The sequence below is a fragment of the Clupea harengus genome, chromosome 3 (genome assembly GCF_900700415.2).
Source record: "Clupea harengus chromosome 3, Ch_v2.0.2, whole genome shotgun sequence".
Taxonomy (NCBI): domain Eukaryota; kingdom Metazoa; phylum Chordata; class Actinopteri; order Clupeiformes; family Clupeidae; genus Clupea; species Clupea harengus.
Genome location: NC_045154.1, coordinates 3,533,431 through 3,545,495, shown reverse-complemented (window position 1 = coordinate 3,545,495; position 12,065 = coordinate 3,533,431). Strand labels below are relative to the sequence as shown.

General features: G+C 46.3%; 1 protein-coding gene across 6 annotated transcripts in view; it reads left to right on the top strand.

Annotated features, from left to right (window-relative positions):
* ckap5 (cytoskeleton associated protein 5) overlaps positions 1–12,065 on the top strand; it is a 34,993-nt gene that overhangs the window by 18,038 nt on the left and 4,890 nt on the right. For 3 of the 6 annotated variants that reach the window (XM_031564255.2, XM_031564256.1, XM_031564257.2), the window contains exons 25-36: positions 903–1,097; positions 1,265–1,400; positions 8,105–8,202; positions 8,349–8,441; positions 8,615–8,740; positions 9,060–9,209; positions 9,409–9,612; positions 10,063–10,198; positions 10,370–10,563; positions 10,771–10,946; positions 11,375–11,398; positions 11,756–11,923. In XM_031564255.2, coding sequence (XP_031420115.1) covers positions 903–1,097; positions 1,265–1,400; positions 8,105–8,202; positions 8,349–8,441; positions 8,615–8,740; positions 9,060–9,209; positions 9,409–9,612; positions 10,063–10,198; positions 10,370–10,563; positions 10,771–10,946; positions 11,375–11,398; positions 11,756–11,923 — 1,700 coding nt within the window. The remainder of the gene's footprint in view (positions 1–902; positions 1,098–1,264; positions 1,401–8,104; positions 8,203–8,348; positions 8,442–8,614; positions 8,741–9,059; positions 9,210–9,408; positions 9,613–10,062; positions 10,199–10,369; positions 10,564–10,770; positions 10,947–11,374; positions 11,399–11,755; positions 11,924–12,065) is intronic. The other 3 variants (XM_031564260.2, XM_031564258.2, XM_012822298.3) reach the window with 3 other exon arrangements.

Genomic DNA, 12,065 nt, shown 5'->3' with positions numbered 1-12,065 from the left:
TGTTGAGTCAATATATAAAGTGGACTTCAAGGGCAGAAATAAGGGCAGACATTACCTCCACCACCATTAACAGTAAACTCAAATGTAGCCAGACTTGTAAATCCCAGGGACCATAATAGCAATACAGCCAGATCTGCAAACTACAGCAGAGCTCCTAGTCCCAGGGGAAACGCTTAGCCCCTGGGCTGCAGAACAGATCTGAATGTCGCAGGGACTTAGGAGAGGAATTTCTCAGTGAAGAGACTGAAAGTAGATAGCATTCAAACCACAAAACCAGAAAGGTGGGGACCTACAAGAACCGTCTCTTAACATCGGTTCAACCTACAACCCTCATTCTTGGGGACTTGATTGTTAGACATGTTGATGGGAAGAGGGATGATTGCATACTGCCTTCCAAATGCAGCCGTCTCTGACACAAAAACAGACTTTCGACAGCCTTATAAATCCTGCACCTTAAAGTAGATGATAATCTGTCGGAAGGGTCTAGTTGTTTTTGTTGTTGTGTGAGGTGGTGCCATAAAGCATTACATAGTTCTCGCGAAAGGTGTTTCGCTCTGTCCACCAAAGTACAGGCGTACTAGGCCTGCTGTGGCAGACGCCATTCACCGTATTACAAGTCAGTCTACCACCAACATGATTTTTAAGGTAAAATTATTACATAATGTTGCTTTAAGTCCTTACACTGGCTTCCAGTCAGTCACAGAATTGACTTTAAAGTGCTGCTTGTTTTTAAATCACTAACTGGGACGGGACCAAATTACCTCTCATGTTCCAGCTGTCTTTCTAAAAAGTGAAGGTCATTGTAATGAGGAAGCAATTAAAAGGTAAAATCTCTCTGTGGCTGACTGTCTTCTCCCTACCATCCACACCCCCACCCCTCTGCTCTTCCTCTCCCTCTGCAGCTGCTGGGCTGGCTGGCTGAGAGGCTGCCCAACATGCGTGCCGTGCCCCCTGACCTGATGCAGTGTCTGCCCCAGCTCTACGCCTGCTTGGAGGACCGCAGCGGAGATGTGCGCAAGAAGGCCCAGGACGCCCTGCCCACCTTCATGATGCACCTGGGCTACGATAAGATGTGCAAGGCCACCACCAAACTAAAGGTGTGTTATGACCTCCGCCTTGGCCTGTGTAGTGGTTCTAGAGGACACCTGTGCTTTCTTTGTAACCAATGTGTGGAGTACGTCATTCTATACTTCCTTTGTTTGTCCCCGTGGCTCTGCCCTGCTCTATCTCTTGATCTTATTTTCGTTCTGTTCGCTGTCTACAGCCGGCCTCGAAGGACCAGGTGGTCGTCATGCTGGAGAAGGCGCGAGCGGTGATGCCGGCAAAACCAGAAGCTCCCACCAAAGCCGGCCAAACCAAGGCAGCCTCCAGTAGCGCCCCCTCTGGGAAACGAGCCACAGGTACAACAGCTCTGCACTGATGCAGAGAAGGTAGTGGATCTCTGTTCCATTTGCACCTGCAGGCCCAGAGAAAAGCCTGTCCACAGCTAGTTTCTAAAAGTTCATATATTGGAATGGCCGATTATGGAATAATAAAAAATGGGGAGAAACCTTTTGGGTGCCAGTTCAGTATTAATTTGCGTTGGTATTGTCTTTTTCAAGGACGTAAACTCCACTGTCTTCATTTATATGGTCAAATAAAGCAAGTAGATTGAAAAGGAAACTGCTGCACTATCCAAAAGAGGAGGGAAGCCTAAACCTTCCAAATCTTGAGGTTTACCATGTAGCTGCACAGATGTTCTATGTTGATTGTGTAATCAATAACACAAACGAAGATCAATGGATAGAGATAGAAAACAATTAATTACAAACGGCCTACTAGTAGCTCTCTTTCTCAGGGACAGATTTAATTTAACAAACTTTATTATCCACAGTACATTAAATGCTTGGAACAAAATCAAGGGAATTCTAGGCCAAGAAATAGGGCTACCTAGACATATACAGATTTGGAACAACCCTTCAATAAATATCCAAATTCCCAGCTACAGTGGGATATGTGGTCAAACCGATATCAGACATTATTAGACAGAATTCAGTTCTACCCTTCCAGGAACTAAAAAGTCAATATAATTTAAAAAATGTAGAAGTTTTTAGGTATATGCAACAAAAAAACTGGATTAATTCCAACTTTGATCTTAGTATGCAGGTTAGCCCAGAGTTGTTGACTCTCCTAAACCAGGAGGGGAAAAGGAAGAAGCTCTGTATACAATATCTTGATAAAAAAAGGAAGGCAGTGACCAGCTACTAGAAAATATTTACAACAAGTCGACTGAAGACTTAAAGATAAATGGAAGGACTGCCTGACTGTTTCATATAAGAAAACCACTAATGAAAATTTGCGCTTAATCCAGTTTAAATTAATGACAAGAATATACTATAGTAGAGAGGAAAATTCTAAAATTTGATCTATCTATCTGTCTAACACACTGATTCTCTGATGCATGCCTTTTGGAATTGTGAAAAAAATTAAAAAGAAATGGGAGGATATTGGGAGGTGGCTATCAATACATATAGATACAAAAGTTGAAGTATGGGCTGAGATGCTTTGCTACAAGCAGAAAACTGCAGGAGCTACGATATGGTGTTACAGGTTCCTCCTTACGGCGTATGACTTGGTGGAAGTGTGGTCAGAGCATTCACATTGTTGGAAAACCCTTCTGCATCCTCAGCAGGTATCTCAGGGTCACCAGCGTTTCGCCCCTTAGCCTGTACGCCTCGCCTGAGTGGGGCAGTGAAGATTAACTTTCACCTGCAGAAGGGTTCCATTTGCGATCTCTGCTCAGCCACATCCATCTTGAGATGGTTTCAGCTGCCATGGCTATCTCCCTAGTGGCTTTCTTCAGATGCTTGGGTTCCAAGCCAACCCTCTGTAAGAAATAGCGCACTGATGTTGCTGGGAAACCTCGGCAGCCAACTTCCATTGGAAATAAGGTTGCATGCCATCCTTTAAGGAGAGCCTCGTCGATCAGATCTTGGTACTTTGCTTTCTTCAGTTGGTGAGAGATGGCTAGCCTGACCTCCCAGGGCACTGTGAGTTCAGCTACAGTGATGGTCTTTGTGCTCCTGGATAGAAGAATCATGTCTGGTCGAAGTGAGGTTACCGCCACCTCCTCCGGAAAGACAAGTCTTCTCTTCAGTTCCACTTGCATCTCCCAGTCGGAGGCTCGATGCAAAATGGAGGGTAGGTTCTTGGCAGTTGTTCTTGCCCTGGGAATCGTATCCCCTTCTCTTTGGAAATTGACAGACTGGGATGGCGTTAGCTGATGTTTGTTTGCTTTGAGCCTCTGTTGTTCCACCCAGTTATCGATTTCCATAAGAACCTTGTCGAACCGTGTCGTGAGTAGGCAAGAGGTCGGCTACAGTGCGCAGGGGGAAGCTCAGCTTGCCCTGGTCAGTGCCCCAGAGCTCCTTCCAGGACAGTGGCTGCTCGAGTGCATGGTCCCACTGCATCCACTGTCCCTGGCAGGCGAGCCCTACCGATGGCCTTACTCCATCTCTTGGCATTGTAATTTCCAAGTCCCCGTCGCCCTTGACGGACTACCCCAACGATCTCCTGATGTTTCCAGTGCACTTCTGCTTCCTTCACCGCTTCCTGTGGCTTCCACTTCCTGCCGCACTTGATGGTGTTGTTAGCGTGCCGAACTTTCTCGTCTTTGGACAGAAGGAGTGTGCTAACTGCTCTTGCCTTGGTGGCTTTGAATTCTTCCACCACCGATGAAACTGGTAGGTGGAGCATGGAGGTCTTACTGTACAGATTGACTGAGCTGAAAGATGAGGGAACACCCAGCCATATCCACACGAATTTGCTGCACAATCTCTCCATCCCTTCCACTTGAGTCATGGGAAAGTCGTACAGCAGGAATGGCCATTGCAGTCTGGGTATGATGCCGTAATGAAAGCTGTCCTTCAGGGTGCTGTCATAATGGCTCATCACGGTGGCTCAGTGGTTAGCACTGTCGCCTCACAGCAAGAAGGCCCTGGGTTCGAATACCGGTCGTTCCAGGTCCTTTCTGTGTGGAGTTTGCATGTTCTCCCCGTGCCTGCGTGGGTTTACTCCGGGTACTCCGGTTTCCCCCACCATCATAAAGACATGCATTGCATCGTATGAGTGTGAATGAATGTTGGTGGTGGTCGGAGGGGCCGTTGGCGCTGATTGGCAGCCACGCTTCTGTCAGTCTGCCCCAGGGCAGCTGTGGCTACTGAGGTAGCTTACCACCACCGGTATGACTGTGTATGAATGACTACTGGACTCTGGACTCTGTAAAGCGACTTCGGGTATATAGAGAAGCGCTATATAAGATTGAATCGATTGATTGATTGATTGATAATACTTTCCAAGGCATTGGATCCCTTGTTCTTGAATCGTTGGAATCTCAGAGCCTTGAATGTTGAAGATGATGTTTGTCAGCTTTCCTTTCAGGATACTTAGGCTTCTGGATTTCCCTGGCTTGAATTGCATCCGTGACCAAGTAGCCATTTTCTCCAGTGAGCTAAGGATCCACCGTGTTCCCTGGATTGATGGCGTCATCACTGTTATGTCATCCATGAAAGCTCTACATGCTGGGTGTCTTGTATTGTCGTTTGCTTTTGGCCCTCTACATTGCGTTGCTACTGCCTTCAGTAGTAGGTTCATGGCAGCGATGAAAAGGACCACGGATATTGTACATCCTGCCATGATGCCCTTCTCAAGCCTTTGCCATTTAGTGGTGAAATTTCCCACAGTGAACCTCATGCTCAGTGAATCCATGTGTGACATCACAAGGTTAACTACCTCTGCTGGTACTTGGTAGTGCTCCAATGCATTTCGGATCAGCTGGTGAGGTACACTTGGGTAGGCTTTGGCAAGATCTAGCCATACGACTGAGAGTGTTGTTACTCTTCGCTTCCTTGATGAGCTGACTGATCGCTAATGTATGCTCCAGGCACCCAGAGTATCCTGGGACTTCTCCTTTTTAGACACTTGAGTCGACGTACTCGTTGGCAAGTAGATACGCAGTTAGCCTTTTGGCAATGATGGACCAGAATATTTTCCCCTCAACATCTAAAAGGGAGATCTCTCAACTGTTCGAGCCCTGCGGAGTTCAGCTCTTTAGGCACAAAGCAGCCCTCAGCGAATGTCCAGCTCCTGGGTTCCTGCTTCTTCATCCAGAGTATCCGTAAAAGCTTCGACAACCTCTTCAGTAGCTGTGGACAGTTTTTGTAGATCTTATAAGTGGTGCCTGATGGTCCCGGAGCAGATCCTGCTCAAGCTTTTTCCACTACTGCCCTCACTTCGTCGAGGGTGAAGTCTGCCATGCAGAACGGGGTGTGTGGCTCAGGTGTTGGTAGCTGGAAGTGGCAGTCCCCCAGTGGTACATCTCTGATGGGGTCGCTATGCACCGCTGCCACACTGTCCTCCACTTCTTCCTTAGAACACATCAATCTTCCGCTTTTGGGCTTTCCGAGGAGGCCTGTTGTGAACTGGAAGGGGTTGTTAAAGAAGGCTTTCCTCTGTCTGCTTTTCTCCTTCTGCTTTCTCCGTATAGTCTCTGCTCTGTGAGCTTAGCTCGTTCAGGGCTGCTTTCTCCTCTTCGCCTGCTTTCCGCCACCTCTTCTTAAGTGTCCTTAGTTCTTCCCGCAATTCTGTGATCCGACGCTGTCTCCTGCAGGGACTTGATGGTAGCTTGATGGTTTTTCCTTCCTTGACACCAAAGGCATCTTGGCATGCTTGATACACAACTTGCACCATGGTCTTTATCTTCCTGGTTGCATCTCCTTTCAGAGTGTTGTCCAGGATGGTGCTCAGGTCTTCGTCCAATCGTGCCCATCTGCGGTCTGCTGCTGGTGGTAGAATTAACCGTGGCTTCCTCACGAAGTCCTCTAGACTTTCGGATTCACCCCCTCTTCTTCTTGTGCTCTGAGCAGGTTGAGCAGAGAGGTCTAGAGCAGGGTTTCCCAACCCATGGGCCGCGGCCCATTGGTGGGCCGCCGAGCACCATCCAGTGGGCCGCGAAAATGTTTCAGGTTTTTTTTTTTTTCACGAATTTTCCACAAAGAAAGGATTTTTAGTTGAGAACAATATTAATTACGGATGTCAAAATTAACGCGTTAGATAAAAGATTATTGTGGCCGAGATAAATGCGATAAAATATTTTAACGCAACTTTGTTTACTTCCGGTGTGCTTTCACCCCTGACACGACACCGCCGCGTGCCTGCAGTCAGTTAGATAGGAGAGACCGAGACGGTAGTTGAAGATGGAGAGCTGAGGGATTGTTGGGCGGAAAGTTTCTGTTTACGTTTCTGCTTAAAAATGACGGAACAATCGACAAAACTAAAGTTGTACGTAGCATTTGTCAAGCTGAATTTAGCAATGCAATGCAAAGCACCCGACAGAAAGCAGTCCCAGGTTAGATGGTCGCCAACCCACACTCGACGGCTTCTCTAGGAAAATAACTAGATCAGTCCGTGAAAAGGTTACAAACGCTGTAGACAAATTGAAAGAATGACAGCAATGGTAATGTCATACTACCGAAAACTACTAAAGTTCAGCGTAAATACAACCCTGATTATATTAGATTTGGTTTTGTGAATGGAGGTGACGTCGTCGTTGAGCCCAGGGCGCAGTGTGTCGAGTGCATTTTAAAGCTGTCTAATAAGGTGCTCAAACCTTAAAATCTGAATTGACATTTGGAGACGCGACATGCAGCACTCACATACAGAACCAGGTCCTGGAAAGGATGAAAGGTAGCCCGTTGCTTTTAAAACAAGTTAGACGAGTCGACGGACGTCTGTAAAGCTGCATTAGTGCTGTTTTTTGTGCGTTATCATTGGAGTGGTATTCTACAAGAGGACATGCTTTTCTGTGGAGAGCTACCAACTCGATCTACTGCCCAGGAATTCTATTCTATTCTATTTATGTTGATATTAGATTGCAGCCACAGATTAAAATCATTGTTTCAATTATTTGAATCATTATATGGACCTATTTGAACCAATTTATTTGAACATTATTTTAACCTATTTGTTTGCATGTCTGAAGCATCACCTATTTTAATTAGGCCTAGCTGAGTGGTCTTGTTTGCATGTTTCATCACTTGTTTTGAGTGCATACTATCTTTTGAGTCTATTCTGGTTTTATTTCCTTGCTTGTTTGCTGTGCACAAATAGACCTAGGCCTACTGCAATTAAGTTCCTTTATTTCAAAACTCTTTTGGATAATAAATCCCTTTTGACTGAAAATGCTCTGTGCGGTTTTATGTTGTTTTCTGGTGCACAATACAATTTTGATTGCAATATCTAGAGGAAGATTTTCTTGTATTAATTACTAGGCTCCCACCTGTAGCAGGCGCTGATGTTGCTCATTGTGACACATAACAACGCTTATTAATTAGAATGGAATATAGATTAGCTAATATAACCGGGGTGTCTGTTGGGCCCCGACCTGTTACAAATACGAAAAGGTGGGCCTCGGAGTAGAAAAGGTTGGGAACCCCTGGTCTAGAGCACTGTGGTTTGCCTCCTGGCCCCGGTCCTCCACCCACTGACAAGCACTACTAATAAACTCAGAGATTACTCTCTGGGTAGTATCAGGTGCTTTGCGTTGCTTTAATTGCTCTTTGCACTTCGACTTGCCCTGGTGAATTTTTACGCTGCGTTCGTTCTTGAATATGCCACCGCAGATGTTACTGATGTACTTATAGCTTGTTTGTGCAGTGTTTCGGGGTGCTAGCCCTAGCACTATAGCGTGCCGTCTTTCCGAGCTGTCATCCGTTCTTTCTCGGATATCCGTGGGTCTTCCCCCACCGCCAATGGGCCTTTCCCCATGGGGGGTGGTGGTGTGAGGGGAAGGTATGGGAGGGATTGGGATAGGGGGCTTGTTGAGCGGGATATAAGGTAGAACTGAAGGGGTGGGGATAGACGGGGCCACCTATGTAGTATGATGGGGGAAGCATGAATTATTAGAAGATAGCTGAAAATGATGGGTTTGTTTGTAAAACTGGATGCTTCCTTAAATGATTTGTTACTATTGTAGTTCCTGGTACCCTTTCATATTTTCTGTTACCTTGTTACCAAATAAAAATAATTATTAAAAAAATAAATAAAAAAGGTATTGTCTTTCTACCAGCTCCAGCCAGTGTCCAGAGCACAGCAGATGACTTTAGCCCCAGTGAACCCAAACCTGACACCAAGAGATCCAAGTCAGCAGGCCCAGCTGCTAAAAAGGTTCGTTTTCCCTCTTTTGTATTCATTTGTTTGCACTAATCTTTTGGGAAGACGTACTGGTTTGGATAAAAATACTTGTTCATTTGCTGAGCAAAAAGGATGGACCTTCTTTTAAAAAAAAGCTGATGTGTATTCATTACAAATAGATAGCCAGTGCAGAACTCAACCATGGCATGGACAAATCTAATAGTGTCAGAAATCCCAAAAGGCTTTCAGACCAGAAACATGACGACATACAGGTACCGTTGCAAGAATGTTGTTGTCCTGCATAGTAAGGGTCACAGCAGTCACAAGAGCCCTTGGGGCTGGTGGGTGTGCACATCACAGCACTGGGCTCTGGGTGTCTTTAGATCAGGGAGGTGTTCAAGTGGATTTCTGCGTGCGCGTTCAACGTTCTCCTTTTCCTCATTAGGGTGTGGTGGCGAAGAAGACTCCAGTCAAGGCCAATGCTAAGGAGGAAGAGGATAAATCTGGCCCCATCTTCACCCTGGTACCCAATGCTAAAGAGCAGCGGATAAAGGAGGAGAAGGGCCTCAAGGTTGGTACCCTTTCTTTAGGCTTTCATAGAAACCCTGTTTTACCCAGTAGCTCACGTCATGAGGCATGATTTGGAATATTAATATAGAAGCGATTTTAGACAAAGATTAAATGATCCTAATTTGCATGTTTTTAATAATGAATTATGCCTTCCACTTAAGTCTCTGCTCCAAACTACTTCAATGCACCTTTAATTTTCTGTGTAACTAAATGTAGGGCTGTCTACAAAAGCACATTGTGTCTATGTATACCATATGAAATGTGCTATATAAATGAACTGAACTGTCTGCCATGTTAATGCCGGTGCTATTGCCCTGCAGATCCTGAAGTGGAACTTCACCACCCCGCGGGATGACTACGTGGAGCAGCTCAAGACCCAGATGTCCCCCTGCCTGGCCAGGTGGCTCCAGGACGAGCTCTTTCACTTTGACTTCCAGCGCCATGTCAAAGCCATCAACGCCATGATCGAGGTAAAACTGGCATGACTAGGATGGTGTGTCTGAGGCACTCGGCGTCTCTCGAGACCACACAAAGGCCTTTCCCACAGGCTCAGTCTCACGAGATGTGCTCTTCTCCTTAAGTTCATTCACCAGCTCCCCATCATCTCATTTTTTTTTTTGTCTCTCTCTGTTGTCCACTCTTTTTTTTTTTCCGTGGGGAAATGAACAGCACATGGAGGATGAGCGGGAGGCAGTGATTGGCTGTCTGGACCTGGTGCTGAAGTGGTTCACGCTGCGATTCTTCGACACCAACACCAGTGTGATTATGAAGGCACTGGAGTTCCTCAAGCTGCTGTTCACCATGCTGAGGCGCGAGGACTACCACCTCAGCGACTACGAGGCCTCCTCCTTCATTCCCTACCTTATCCTCAAGGTGTGTGTGTGTGTGTGTGTGTGTGTGTGTGTGTGTGTGTGTGTGTGTGTGTGTGTGTGTGTGTGTGTGTGTGTGTGTGTGTGTGTGTGTGTGTGTGTGTGTGTGTGTGTGTGTGTGTGTGTGTGTGTGTGTGTGTGTGTGTGTGTGTGTGTGTGTGTGTGTGTGTGTGTGTGTGTGTGTGTGTGTGGTGCCAAGGGGAAGGGATCTGATTTTATATGGCAGGGAGTGTTGCACAGAAGAAACAAACATGGAAACCTTCAGAGCATGTAGTGTAACAATGATTACATTTTTTCATCCACAGTTATAAAACTGAAAAAAACATGAAACAATATGCAAGTTATATTATTATTTTTTTTTTTTTTTTTTAAATGATTTGTATTCTTTGTGCCAAATGGTAGCCCTACATTGGAATGGTTTAAATTGTTTGCTTCCCCTATGCCGTCTGAGCAGGTAGGGGAGTCAAAAGACGTGGTGCGCAAGGACGTGCGTGCTATTTTCACCATGCTGTGTAAGGTGTACCCTGCCAGCAAGCTCTTCCCCTTCATCTTGGAGGGCACCAAATCCAAGAACTCAAAGCAGAGATGTGGTGAGGACACCAAACACCTGCCAAAGCCCATCACTCACTCATGACTGTTCATGACAAATGGACAAATGCTGTCGCCATACTACACAATACTGGTGTGATGCGACAGATTACTGTTAGGATTTGTTTGTAATCTCTTTTTCTGTTTTGCATTTGACATTGTCTTCTACCCAGAGTGTCTGGAGGAGCTCGGGTGCTTGATTGAGGGCTTCGGAATGAATGTTTGCCAGCCAACTCCAGCTAAATGCCTGAAGGAGATCGCTGTCCACATCGGTGACCGGGACACGACCGTGCGGAACGCTGCTCTCAACACTGTGGTAGTGGTGTACAATGTCTGTGGGGACCAGGTCTACAAACTCATCGGCAATGTGAGTCTTTGGCCCCGAAAAGTCTCAGAAGCAACACTCCATATACACCTTCACAGATGGAGTCTGCACACTGAAAAATAGACTGACTAGTGAAATCTAGACTAGACTGAAATCTAGTTGCTGTGTGAATGACTTTAATTCCATCTTGCTTTTGTCAGTTTGTTTTGATTGCTGCTAAAAAAAAAAAAACACACTTGTTTGTTGCAGCTCTCTGAGAAAGAACTGAGCATGTTGGAAGAGCGGGTCAAACGCTCGGCGAAGAAGACGCCGCCGCCTCCAGCCAAACCAGCCGAGCGGGAGAGAGCACCGCGAGAGCACCCCACCAACCCCAACGCCACCTTCATGCGCAAGCCCGCCCAGGAGGAGATGCCCAACAAGCTCAAGTATGTCACCCAAACACAACGAGGTCTATTTCTCTGCCTATGAACCCAGGAGCAGTCCTTTTCAGAAGCTGGTTTTTGCCATGTTCGTAGCAGAGGCCATCTTGATCCATTGAGCACTAGATCCATAATGGTCTTAGAAGATGTGGTAAGGTCTTAAAAAAATGGCCATTCCTATTAACCCCTTCTGTTTTTCGGTCACCTGACCAGCGCATGAAATAGTTTGCATGTTATGAGAATCATACTGCCCTAGTATGCCTGTAACCTACTAATCTCTTTGCCATGATGTCTCTGCCATTCTTTCCAGTTTCGCCTTTCCTGTCTCCTTCCTCTGTTGTACTGCATGTGGTCTCTCTTAATCCTGAGGCTGTATCTCTTTCTCCTCTTTTTATAATTCCCTCTCTCACGTGCGTGCTGCTCTCCGTGGACAGAGAAATGTATCGCACTTATAGGATGTAAGTATTGTCATTCTTTCCCTTTTCCTCCTTCTTCTTCTTCTTCTCCTCCTCCTCCTCCTCCTCCTCCAGTAGCCCCTCTCTTCAGCCACGCACGTAGGGATGAGGCAAGACCCTTGAGGGGCTTGAGATCCGTTAGCAGGAGCATCACATGCTTGTGAGCAAGGTCCTCGAAAGGCAGAGTCTGAGGCAAAGCTGAATCACGCAGAACCTTAACCCAGTCACCACAATGGCAAAAACCCAGTTGACCTTGTAGTAAATCCTCGCATTATTGAAATGGATAAAAAGTTTCAGATGTTTGTATGAGAGGTTGCCTTCTTTTTATATATATATATACCTTCATTTCCTTCTCCACAGCCAAGCACGCTCGCACAACTCGGAGCATTCGGCGCCCTCTATCCCGCGGGAGTTCCAGCTCGACCTGGACATGATCGAGAACGACCACACAAACGTGTGCGAGCTGCCCGACCTGGTGCAGCACAAGCTGGAGGAGCTGCTGGAGCCGGTCATGATCCCCGAGCCCAAGTGAGTCTTCTGCTGCCTCTTTCTTCCACTGCACTGAGTGAAGTTCAACAGGCTGAACAGAGAGCTCTAGGGCTGTTGCTGGCCTTCAGTGTTGGAATATGTAATAGGTGCTAACATTAGCAATTATTTCCATAAATTCACA